At 37.1% G+C, this 14076-nt stretch overlaps 1 protein-coding gene across 1 annotated transcript in view; it reads right to left on the bottom strand.

Moving 5' to 3' along the window:
• NECTIN3 (nectin cell adhesion molecule 3) overlaps nt 1-14076 on the bottom strand; it is a gene marked incomplete at its 5' end in the record, with an annotated part of 173975 nt that overhangs the window by 146998 nt on the left and 12901 nt on the right. The window contains one exon of the mRNA XM_084277640.1: nt 8240-8822. Coding sequence (XP_084133766.1) covers nt 8240-8822 — 583 coding nt within the window. The remainder of the gene's footprint in view (nt 1-8239; nt 8823-14076) is intronic.

The raw sequence follows: 14076 nt of genomic DNA, 5'->3' as shown, positions 1-14076 counted from the left end.
CACAGGCACAATTCTATCTGATATTATCAAATGTCTGTTACATCCCCCTCCATTTTGATACCAACAACCATCTAAATCAGATATGGTTAAAGTCTGGTTAAATATTAACTGCTGGGACACAAACAGAATTTCAGCTTATTCAGTTGCATCTTGAATACTTGAATACAAAAAACCTACACTGCTTAAACACAACAATAACCATAAAAATGATTGGAAGAAATTTGCTGGTTACGTAAGAACATACCAGAATCAGTTTAAACTGAATCAACCCACTTTCAACTCTCAGTCATTATGTACAACACACCATTTAAATTCACCTGCTTGAACTTTGTATTTGCACCTTCGTGCAGCCTATTATTTCCACTCTGAATTTGGTTGCCTACTGCTGACCAATGCAGCAACATTTGACCTGCAGTTCTTGGTGTAACCAGAGCTTCCATCTGAACCGTCTAGAGGCTGACCAGCACGCTTCGTGTTTACGACTAGACAACACAGTTCAAACGGTATTTGGAACATAAATTAGACACAAGTACAGACTTTTAGTCAAACAGGACAAGACTGAGTGACCAACTGCCAACTTCCTCCTTTCACCCCTTCACAGCTATTGAAGTGTTGGCTCACCACAGCGAAACAATGCAACAATCACTTCTTGGCTACAGCTAGTATTTTGACACTTCTATTAGATAAAAGCAGCAGCTCTTGCCTCAAGCTTAACAGCGAGTACTTGTTGATTATAGGTACTATCAGCTGACAAGACTTGCCTCTGGCTCCAGTTCTTTTCAGTATTGTGGTTTCCACAGACAAGAAAAAGAGCAGGTACACAGAAAGTTACGCCAATATCTATTATTTTAAAATAAAGAATAGTTAACATCTGGCCTGAAAAACAACTAGAGCTCTCTTCCCTTTTCAACAGAAACTTAAAAACGCATTGAGGGAAATGAGTATTCAATTCAGTCTGTTTAGATCCTTTTCCTGTTTACATAATCTATTTAGATAAAACATTTTATTATTATATGCCCGAGGACTACAGTCAGCTTCAGCTTCTCTTAGTTTTTCAGTATTCGCTAACAGAAGCCACAGAAAGCAAAACCAAGAAAGAATTCAAAGACAGCAGAGTTCTGAAGAGAAAAATAATAGAGTATACACTTGGTGAGTAGCCCTGTAAAGGAGGAGTAATTGCTCTTCCTTTTGTTGTCATTTTGCTACCTAGAAGCACTACAGATGCACAAGTAACACAATAATCCTTATCTTCTGATCATGTAAGCAAAATAATCTTTTACCATAATACTTAAAGCATACAAGTGTATTAACAGAAGCATAGCTCATCAATATTTCATTGGTGAGTACTGTAGTGACAGAATAGAGGTAAATACATAGTTTGCATAGAAAAGCAGTTTCTTTTGTGTCATTTTAGATGTGATACCACCTTCATGACCAAAGACAAAAAGCTGTCATACTTTTTGCCCTCTAAGTGTTTTTTATCTTCACAGTGTTATCATCAGGTTGCTACTAAAGCTAGCAATAGATCTCAAAAGTTGCTTGCAAGAATATTTGCAAGTATGAATGTAACTTTGTAGTAGGCAATATTATTTTAACAAGAAACAGGAAAGTTTTTATCAGCAATTCATATTTGAGAGGCTTGAGTAAGCAGCCATCACACAAAGAAAATCTGCAAGAGTATTTTCAGTGTCACTCTATCAAAATCCATCTTTTAAGACGAGTGAAGACTTTTTTTCCCCAAGACACCCCCCAAACAGACAAAGGAGGCTGCTATAAGTCCTTAAATCTCGACAGAGTATTGGAAAACCTTGCCTCACACACGACAGGTTCCCAGTTCAAAACCGGGCAGAAACACCAGAGTGAGAAGAGGTAAGGAGCTGTGCAGGCATCAAGGCCAGTGAAGAGGGAGTGCGGGGAGACACCCCAGGGGCTGGAGAGAAAGATGCCCCCACAGCCCGTGGAGAAACCCATGGTGGAGTGGGTGTCCCCCTGCAGCCCATGGAAAAGGCCGAGACCCCACCTGCATATGTTGCCAAGAAAGTAAAATCAGACTAAATGAATGTAATAAAGGAATGATAACACTTAATACCTCAACACTGTAATCACTTACCTGAAGCATAGCTTCCTTCTGTGGTACAGAGAATGATCTCTCCTCACATGAGGGTGGTTTGAGAGTAGGAGGAAGATCAATCCTGTAAGTGAAGCAAGAATGTAATAAGACATGCCATGTTTTGCCATGTCCAGCCAAACAACTGGGTATCATTTCTTTTGGCTGTCAAATCACACATGACTCACACCCAGGGACACACAGTTTTCATCATTCAATGAAACATACGTGGAATATTGCCATGTTAACCACTGGAAATGATTCAGCCATACACTTTTTGTAGAAATTTTATTAATCATCCCAGAATGTGTTAAGTAGACTGAAGTCTGTCCCCTCCACCCCCCAGCTAAGTAGGATTAAGAAATATTTGTATCTACCATCATTTCTAGTTTGAATACTGCTTGAGCAACATTTACTAGTGCAAGCTTTGAAAAACCGTTGAGAAAGCGTTACATTCAACACAGCAGCCTTAGTCACACAAGACTTCTTCTACTGTAACTTCCTCAGTGAAAGGAAACAGTTATAAAAAAATTGAAGTGTTTTACCAAAAATTCAGCTACCAAATTTAAAGGAAATAAATAGAACAGTATTTCTAACCATGTTAGAATCACTCAGTTGTAGTGAGACAGCTGACTTCTTGCTAGCTCAAGAGATTGGAATGCTGAAACTTATTTTATGCTAAATACTATGTTATTTTAGTTTACTCCTCATTAAGTGCATACAGACATGACCAACATTATCATTTCCCATCCAGTTTTAAGTGTTAACTCTATATGGCATGTGTGAAGAGACTTATATTTACATTTATTTATCATCACTTAGGCATGTTGCAAACAGGGTCTAGACATCATACACTAACTGAAAATCTTTTCAGACTTTTATTGTTTGCTTGGTTCTATTTGGCCATATTGGATGCTTAAAAAAAGTAAACTGCATGTCTGTGCCAGACTTGAAGAAACAACCAATGTTGCAGAAAACACGTCTGTGGATGCTTGCTTCATTTTAAACACACAGGAGAAATCTTGGTGGACTTCCACTGTAAAGCATGATCATAATTTGCTCTGATGTTACATCTACAGATATGATAAAGTCATATTCCATGGCTTCAGTTATGATGCACCACCTCATCTGCCCTCCAGTTCAATCAGTGGGCAGTTCTCTTTCAAAGACTTCTAAAGACATATTACCTCTTCAATCATTTTGAGCTTCCTCATTTCTTTTTCAAAAATGAAAGTGATGTCCCATTTGTCTACTCTGAAAATACAGCTCTGAAGTTATGACAGCTGAACAGCTGCTAAGGAAACTCAGACATTTAAATTCCTGTATAGAATCAATGCTTTCTGCACATTGCTTTGAATTAAAATTTAAAAATCCAACATATACTCACACTTTGTCAAGATAGGAAGGCCTTTTTTTCTTTGGGGTCAGCAGCACTGTCACAAAGATGGTAATGATAAAAAGAGCAAGGACTGCTCCAATCACAGCCCCTGCTACAGCAACAGAAGATGTCTGCTTAAATGGCATATCTGCAATGTGATAGCATAGATTTACACCTTTAAGAAGTTCACATACTTTCAATACTCAAATAAGATACTTCATCATTGCTCTGAGAATTATTTCTTCCCTCCGTGACCAGACAGCCTCATCCTGCACTAGCACTCTCACAGTCTTCTGCTAGCACTCTGGTCACCCAATTGAAAAACCAAACAGGTGATTAAGAGAGCTCAATCATGAGTATTTCAGAAGTTTCATTGACTGCTGCTAATAAATATTAGCTGTGTGCTTTTATTTTCAGTTTGATAGCAAGATGAAGTTACAGAACACATGCTTTGCACTTATATGAGCAAACAAGGTGTTAATTCAAAAAGCTACACAACTATGGCTTTATTGGCAAATCTTTCTGAAAGCCACTAAAGTCTGCAAAAAGGAAATGGAAGCTAAAAAAAAAAAATCAGGGGAGAAGATCTAGTCTACTTGGAGCAATGAACACGAATTCACTCATACTTCACTTACACTTATCAAAGCAATCCCTATGACCATCACCTCTAGGAATCCATACTTTAAGCTACAAGAAAGTAATTTTTATAAATACATTTTAGCAGAAAGCTGTTTGTTGGGGTTTTCTCAAAATGTTTTTCTTTTGACCTCAACATTGTCAAACCCAATGCTTAGCAACTCTCATACCAAATTAACACACTTGCCAGTTTTTAAATATCATCCATTTCACCACACTATGGACTGAAAAAGTTTTAAATCTCCTAAAGCTGTGAAACCTGCTTACTTGAATTCACTATCCATCTCTGTGCTTCAAACTTCTAACAAAAGGCTTACTGAAAAGTTATGCTACTGGAAAAAAATCACATTAGCTTCAATAAAATTATTACCTGTAAAATATAGGTAGCATACAGAACCAATGCTTTGATCTACACTGACTAGTGGATCAGAAAGGTAACAGCAAAGGAGTTTAAAATTAACATAACCCTATGCTTGTAACGTTTCTACTGAAGCTTGTTTCAGCTATTCTCCTTCGGAAATAATCATACATTGTGTTTGTCTAAACACCACAGAGTCATTCTCTATTTAATTTCTCAACAGAGGATATTTCAGGAGCCTTCTCAGGGGAATATGTAATATTTACAGGTCAAAAAACCCAACACAACTATCCAACTTCTTGATCAATTACTCATAATACTAATGCTGTTTTGCCTGCAAGTTGGAAAACTGGACAAACGATTTTTCTCATCTCTCATCATAGGGGAAAAAACCCACACCAAAATCACCTTATTTCCAGTCTGCTAAAGGGATCCCTGTCCTCTCAGTGCAAGTGGAACACCTGACAGCAATGCTCCCCTAGGATCATGCATATAAGTATCTGTAAGTAGACTGAACAAAACTTAAAGTAGTAATTTTTTTTGTGACTTCCTTAAAATTAAAGGATATATTAGTAGATTAGGAGCTTGCAGGAAAGTGATACACTTGAGCAGATCATTGTAACATACCACCCCCAGCTATCACTGTTCTATTTTACAAAATAGCTTTCCCAAGTAGCCTCCATTTGTCTACTAGTACCAGCCCATATACTTGAGAAATGTAATTCCAACTTGCCCTGAAGAACAGGTGCATGAACCAGCAGAAGGCTCTCTTAACTGCTGCATTTTAACTGGCTTAAGGTTTGGGTACACTGGGTGCCCTCTTGTGTGAGAAAGTTGCAGGTAACTAATGTACACCACTAGGTCCAAAACTCATGGAAATGCTTTGAGCTCTCAGAGTCTCACCAGAAAAGCAATAAACTTTTAGCCACTGAATCTAATTTTGGGTGAAATGACAGTAGACACCTATTTACTTCTGACCACCAGGAAAAAAAGCAATACCCCAGCAAGTGCAGCAACATATGGGAGCTGAACAGAACTATGATTACCATAATACGCTTTTTTGAATTGCTTTGGAAAAAAAGTAGACACAAAAATTCTATCAGTCTAAACAGAGGAATGACCAGAAACCCAGACTACCATACCAAGGTGAACAAACTAGAGATAACCCAAGGTGTATGGTACCAGATACACAACATGATCAGAAATAGGTGGGACTTGACTCTAAAGAAATGCAGTTGAAGATGACCTACAGCCACTGAAAACAAACAAAAACCTTTTAAGAAGGCAAACCTGAGACAGTGTATCATTTGTACTTAGAGGGAAAGTGTTTGGATAGCCACCATCCCTATATATCATTATCAAGGTTTGTACTTTTTAAAACAGTTTCTAGGCACTTGTTCCATAAGCTGAGGGTCTCCACGAGGAAATGCTAAAAATCTTATCTTCAACAGCTTGAATACATTAGATCTTTCTGTCCAGCCTCCACTTTTAATATACTCAACCATCTTCAACTTGAAGAATATATCTGTCAAACATTTTTGAACACTACCTATGTTCCAGAACATAAGAAAAAGTTTATTCACACAACAGCCATTTGTACTTACAATCAATTCTTTTTACAGCAGACATAATGTACAAAACATTGCAACACACGCATAAGCCCTATCCTTATTATCAATTTCAACTCCAAAACAGTTCAACTTCTTAAACCATAGGAATTAAATATATATTTTAAAAATGAAAAGTCCACAGAGACAAAAGCAAGGTATCCCATGTGGAGAACAGGTTTATGGTTATGTTTATTCCCAAGTAACACCATCTTTTAAAGATGATATATCAAGTTTATTTGAAGAGAGGTATGACTTCTATTCCAGAAATAATTTGGATCTGAACCTTCTGCTAGAAATTTACCTCCTTTCCTTCTGTTTGCACTCAAGCTACAGAGTCATACAGCATCATTTGCTATCATCCTCAAGACTTTGGTCAATCCCATATCAGTACTCTGTTAATCCAAACATGAACTTAAGTTGTTTAGGGATGCTTTTCCATTTGAATTTCAAATAAAGCTGTTGTTTTAATCTCTTTTCAAAGACATGCAGTCATATGCAATCAGTGTATTGTCTACAACGCTCAATACAATTTTTGTGAAGCTCTAAACGCTGTAAGCTACCAAAAATCATGAGGATAGAAAAGAACTTCAGCATAAACACTCATGAAGCAGCCATATTTATGCAGCCTATTTCATTTTAAATGTAGCAGATACTTTTCCCTTTTCAGGTTTCAAATACTAATGATGTTCTCAGCTTCATTTGAGCTAAACACTTAAAAATGGCACTTCAAAGGATCTACTATTCTAATTGTGAATTTATCATTGTTCTATAATTCATCTAAAGTTACTTCATTTCATTTCTCCTTGCACTATCAGCAGGATGTGTGGTGAACCTGCTCAGGACAAAGTAGAACTACTTCAGATGTCAAATGAGAAGTCCTACATACTCTGCATTCAATGAAAGAACAGGAACATGTTGCTGAATCAGTATTGATTCTCTGCAGGGAAAACAGACGCACTGTTGTAGAGAGGGCACAATTTCTCTAAGCTCATTTCACAGATTCTGTAGTTGCACCACCGGAGAGTGTTTTCACTATATGAAGCAGCAATGCAAGCATCTACTTCCCACTAAATCTGAACTTCTAGTTACCCTCTTCAAAGCAGGCATTGTAACTTAGAAGCAGCGTAAAACCGCTGTTTTCACTTCTGATCATAAAAACTCTAGTAAATGCTTTGACACCTCTTAGCATGCTCAGTGTTTATTGGCACCCAGGAGAATAAGTAAATTCACATTAGCCTCCAGCTTTGAAATCTATTAATTTTCTTCTTAGTTGCATCCAATTCTCCAGCTTTTTAATTCAATGGTAAGATTCCTACAACGCTTCAGAAACAGGTCTCAAATTGTACCCCATGTACCAGCAAAAAAGTCTTCTAATGAGTTTTGACATCCTGCCAATTACAGCCCTAACAATATCTTACTGTATGTATATATACACACTAGCATAAACTTTAGAAATCAATTACTATAAAAAATAATTTTTCATCTTACTCAGACAAGCCTCTGACCTGTTTACAGTTACTGCTCAAAATTTTTTTCATAAGTTAGTTTCAGTGCAATGACTTTTTAAGTACATAGTGACAAGAAGGCTCATTAAATTGCTAAGAGGTATTCATTTTTGTGCAGAAAAACCTAAAAATAAAGCTTTGATTCTGCTGTAACTCATCTGAACTGGTAAAGCATTTCCTGTACAGAAGTATTAAGTTTACCATGGGTAGTAAACAAACTGGAGCAATTCACTTAATTTGCAAAGTAAATGCCCCAAAAGATTATATTTGATCATTGCCTTAGGTAAACTACTTTTTTTCTCCTCATCGGAGAGCCAAGATAGCCACTTTTTATTCTTAAAAAAATTTTTGAATGGCAAATTTAATTTAGCCTTTTTTACCTCTGACATAGACCAATATATAAGCACTCTGCATTAAAACTCAAATCTTAAACAGTAGTACAGCATTGGGAAAAAAGCAGCTCAGATACATTTTCCCCAGATTCAATATTCCCATTTGTCAAGTCAACAATATAAAAACCTTCAAAAAAAAAACCAGTTTCAAAAAGTTTATTCCTCCTCTTGTAAGTATAAACAATCTGAAAGTGATCAGCCAACCAAGTGAACTGCAGATACACATTTAGTTTTCAGTGGTTACTACACATACCACTCCCTCCGAGATATTACCGAGCCATCTATGTGAGATACAAAGTCTTCTTCATTGTCATCGTAACATTCACCACCCATATACTTCATCCCCAATGTTCCACCTTCATAGTAATCCATTGATCTTTCATAACGTTCCTGGTACCTGTTAATATTGTCTATATTGTTCCACTCTGGTTTTTCAGGGTCTTCTAAATAATCTTTAGATATTAAGCTGTTCATTGGATGCTTTATTTCTTTTTTTATACTGTCAGGGTAAGAATCCGCATCATCTGACTGAAGAACATCTATTTGAGACTCTTTTTGCATATCTGATGGTGGAATGTAGTTCTTAGCAAAGTAGTCACCACGGAACGTCCGTCTTCTCCTATAGCAGATAACTCCAACCAGAACACTGACAAGTATGAAGAGCAGAGCCCCACCCACCGCACTACCGATGACGGTACCCCAAGTGTCTTCCTGCATTGCTGGCAAGGTTGATGTTGGGAAATTTATTATTCTAGGTTCTGTTGCTAAACCTGTGATGCCATCGGTCGAAGGATGCCAGGGAACCGTGGGCAGTCGAGTGGTAGTAGTAGGAGGATCTAATGGAAAGAGCAAAGAAGTAGACAAGACACAGAAAAGGCACAGAATGTCAATGCAAGCTAAATCAGTTAAAGAGTTTATAAGAAAGCAAAGTTGATGGGTATGTTCTACAATAGTTTTTCATTCTCAAGTTCATGGCATTGCAAAAAGTGTTGCACTTTACACAGGCTTTGAACTAGCTTCATTACACGTGATTTTGAGCTATGCTGCAGCAGGATAGGAATTACGGGGAGAAAATAAAATAAAAATAACCTTTAAGAAGACACCTTACCTCCCCTTCAAGTAAGGAGGATGCAGCTTTTCTGCTCAGATGTTCATAGCTCATATTTAGTTTACCTCCCGTGAGGAAAAACATTGTCTATTACAAAAAACCAAAGTAATCCTCTAGTCCTTTCCAGCCAGCAATTAGGAATATTGGATCGAATTAACTGATTATACCACAGAGCCAATTATTCCACATAAAACTCCCACTTCAGGAATTGAGGACCCTGAGCATAAGAATGAAAAACTATGAGCTGTGTGCTCTGTCAGCAGCACATGAACTACTGATTTTAAGCTATTCTCTCCAAAAACATTTGTTGCATTAATACAACTTACTCAGCTTCACCTTGAGATTAGTGTAAGAAGCATAGTTAAAAAATGTATTAATCTCAAAATAACACTTACGTTGAGCAAGGAGCTTTCAGAATTTAAAAATAAAAAACCTGGAACATTTCAAGTGAAAACAATTTCTATGCATTCCTCCTAAAAGCAATCTGCACAAAGACATTACCATATTCATTCCTCAAAATATCAACTGATTTCATGTCAGAGTTATGCAAGTAAACATGAGGTGGCCAGATACCAAGCTGCTCTAGCTTCTTTCTTTTCTTTCTTTGTTCTTTAGTTCTAATGGAGATGTATACATCTGCATTGAAGACAAGGTTGCAAGTGATGGGCTCATGACACGGAGAAAGCCTCCTGAGAATCCCCCAGTCAACTGCAATACTCCAGAAAATTGAGTTGTGTGTTTCTGTGCCACAGTGAATAAAACACTCTTTTGCCTCGCCCAATGCAAGGTAACTTTAATATATCAGTAAAGCAACAAACACTACACGTTACTATAGCTGGCATCTTTTAGAGAGAGTATTACACAGACAGCCAAGTTGCTCATTATGACATGTTATTTAGTTAAAGGCCCATAAGCAAGATTCATGGAGCTACTACTACCGCATTACAGAGGCACCCTAAATTTACCACCACCACAAGTACAAGAGACACAACTGGAGGTCTGTAAAGCTTCCAGTTATTTGACAAATCATAATTTTGAAGATTCAGAAAACTGATTTTTAATCTTACTACTCAGAGAGGGCCATACAATTCTCTCATACTACGCAGAATTGCCACATTTGTCATGATCACTACAAATCATACTTCAGACTGCACCTCACTGCTGAATGCAATATTTTAAGCTTGACATAAGAGTTTTACAGATTTTCGAAGTGCATAATTATACTTGACTATGTAAAAGTGGTGATTTGTTAGGGAGCTGTACACAAATGGAATTAATTTGACAGAAGACAGGAAACTGAACAAGGAAGAGCCACTACCAAAATGAACAAGAAGAATTCAGATTATGATTTTAGTAAAAACTGATTTAAAGTGAGTTTAATAATTAAAAAAGAAAGAGATTAAGGAATCCAAGTTTACCAGGGTTCCCAAGTCCCACAAATCCACAGGTCAGGAAGTTAAACTCAAAACCCTCTTCCTTGAAAAGGCATTTGCTTTAGACAGAACATTTGTTAGCTTAAAATACAATTTCAGACAGTACCAGCAATATCATCATCTAGGCTATATATACTCTTCACAATATTTACTCTGGGCTATATACCCTCCTAAACTGTTTTTTTTGTTTTCCTCTGATACTATGGTCTTGAGTATCATACTCCACATCCACAGTATAAAATACACATTCACAAGTATCCGGTATTTGCATCCTGGTAAGCTGAAGCACCACGCATGTGTGAGACAGTGGCAATAACGCTCTATTATTAGTAGACTAATGGTTTTATGAACAGCTTTCCTTCAAAACTTGTTTCATCCACTAGTTGTCAGGTTGTCCAGTTGCATTACTTACATGCACTGAAGAACATATTACTCTTAAATTAATTGCAACTGTAGTATCAATTATTCAGTGCCTGTTTAGATGTATTCCTAGAATACATAAGCAAGAATACTTTTACTGTTAATTTATGTCCGTACCTTTTATTGGTGAAGACAAGAAAGTAATCCCTCCTTCTTTAAAGGCTAATTACAATTAACAACATGTGAAATTAACTTTCAGTGTCACCTAGAGCTTCCTGAATGTAAAACTAGATTTTAAAATTTTTCGTTTCCTGCACCCAGCAAATTTTTCAAACAAAAAACATTAAGACCCAGAACACTGGAATTCCTTGCCTCTAACTCCATAATATTTTGCTTGCAAATCACATCTCAAATGCTATCTCCAAATTAAGAAAATGCCACTCTTGTTTCTCAGTATGAGCCTTTCATACCAAGAAGCTGTTTAATTAGAACATTTCGTATCACCACCAATACCCGTTTCTTTAAGCTTATAATGCTCTCCACAATACATTCACCACATCATTTGGATTTTAAATTAGTTGTTCCAAATGGCACTTAATTAATAAGCATTCTCCTACTGATTTTCTTTAAAATTTTACTTACGATCCAATGTTTACCTGCTCTTATCTTTCACTGATGTAGCCTTGCATTACTGCACAAACTGCAACATCATATTGAAGTATCCATGCAGGCCAGAGAACTCAAATTGGAAAAAACTGAAACATTTTAGGTTTTGCTTAATTGCATCTTGATTTCCATTTTTGTCTCTATGTTCTGGGCCCGATTCAAATCCTTATTACATATACCTATTAAATATACCTAACTGCGAAAGCTAGTGAAGTGCCACAAAAAAAAATATTCTACTGTTGTATGGCTACCACCTTCACTAAAATAGGATAGGAGATGTAAATAAGAAAGCAACCCCCAATTTTCTGGTACGAAAGCATAAACCCACCAGCTCCTTCCATACACAAGCAACCAAGTTCTCCTAGTTTATTTCAAAGTCATTGATAGTTTTCTATCCAGAACAGCAAAGTTTGGTCTTTACTTCAAATGAAGCTCTAATACCTTCTCAAACAAAGCACCATTTGTCCCTGTACAGTATGCTTCGTTCTCCCTCTATTGTTAGTTTCTGGGTGTTTCCCATGAAAGTCAGTACCAACTTGCAACAAGTTCAGTCTAATATTTTTACTTTTTCCTTAAATTACTATTCTTGGTATGGTTTTCCCAGATCTCACAATACAAACAACTTACCTTGGACAGATGAGTTTCTACAATTAAGATTAGTAGAGACATGATGTACCTCTCATTGCCAATCATTGCATCTCAATCCCCCTGCAGTACATTCTTGTTCACATGTCCAGAACCCACCATTGCTTTCATGGAAATTCAAAGCCAATAAGCCACCAAATATCAGAAAGATGAGCATGCAAAGGATGGATAGACCTTCCTTAGGACCAGACTATTAGCTCCAAAATTTTAGGTTAATTTTGTCTTTGTACCAAGTAGTATACTGTTGTAAAATTCAACTAGAGAACAGAGACTTTTTAAACTACAAACCACTTTATGTAGCCCACTATGAAGTATTTCAGGGGAAGGGGCCCCACCTATACAAAGGAAAACAATTGTGACAATTCCAATATTTCCTTGGGCTAAAATCTGTCACTTAAGAATTACAGAAAATAAGTTTTGTAAAGGAAGTTGCCTTGGTTAGCAATCGTGCATTAATACAAAGTCTATCTAGTTCCAAAACCTATGATAAAGTGTAGCTTTCTCCATTTAAAACACAAACCCCATGAGGTTCAAAATCCACACTTCAACTTCCACATCCCTTTCTTCACCTCCTCCAAAGCAAGAACCTGCCATCAATTGTTTATAATACAAAAGTGAGTTGGCCTTGAACAAATTACAAGGCCTCTCTTTGCAGTTCTAATTTTGTGGAGTGGAAAGTGCCTGGCTGTATATTATTACATGTATGTTTGCATGGAGACATACTTACCTCTGCTTCTTAACCTGCTATTATTGATCAATTTCCCTTAGATGTTAAGTACCTACAAATTAAAGTACTTGATAACTATGTAGCTGGGCATTATAAAACTAGCCTTTTCTTCAAACTGCTGAAAAGCTTATGCTGCAACTCCCTTGTAACAGCAGGGAAAGTAGCCCTTCAATGAAAGAAGGCTTTCTGAATATCTGAGATTAAATGAAATACATATATTTGAAATATATCATTGTTTCTTGAAGCATATGCACTCTAAAATGAAGTAGTGGGTAAGAACACTGTGTAACCCTCCCCCCCCCCCCCAAAGTGTCTTGTGTATACAGGTTCTGTATTCGAGTTAAACATTTTTCTTCAAGCTACCTTCAGTTTGCTCCCCGCCATTTTTACAGCATGATAGATAGGAAGACTGAGACCAGCCTGAAGCAACTGCCAGTTTCTTATACCAGAGTTGATCATGCATTTTTAAAAGTCAATGTGCAGTTTCTAGCTGTGACTTAAACACACCAGGTAGAATATTTTGCTATTTCCTTGGGACAGTATTATCATTAATATAATCTCAAGCTTGCAAGGAATATTCAGGGACAACACAAGGCTCAAAGCCTGCTATACCAGGCAGCAGCCAAATTGACAGTTACGATATCCTGGGAGCCCCTATTCTATGCAGTGGAAGAAAGCAATTTATCAATATCCCTTCTAATACAAGAGTGCCTGTATTCAGAGCCCTCTCAGAAAAGAGGTTTATACATGAAGAAACAAAAGCAAAACTAACAATCAGCCTTTGCTATGTTAACCTTGACAATGTCCACTCCACAAGTGACTGTGCTTAGAAGTCTTATCTTCCTAGACTTGCTAGGATTGCTGGGTAATAAAGGCTGGCCTTACTTTAAACAAAATAAAGTCTTCCAAAGGCAGTCATTCAAAGAGGTGACAGCAAACATGTTCCTATCTGAACACGCATCTTACAGGTCACCTCTCCTGTGGTGGAAAAAGGGGACGGCTCAGTAAATAGTATGGAGGTGAAAGAACATAGACCCCAGAAAATAGTGTTCCACTCCTTGTATTTAAAAAAAAAAGTAACAGTCCATCTGAGTTAGAAGATGAAGTGCTACACACAATGAGCTAACAGCTTGGTTTGGAAAACCTGTTGC

This window comes from Gallinula chloropus, assembly GCF_964237585.1.
Source record: "Gallinula chloropus genome assembly, chromosome: 1".
Classification (NCBI taxonomy): domain Eukaryota; kingdom Metazoa; phylum Chordata; class Aves; order Gruiformes; family Rallidae; genus Gallinula; species Gallinula chloropus.
The sequence above is the reverse complement of the archived record's forward strand: the minus strand, read 5'-3'. Positions and strand labels throughout refer to the sequence as shown.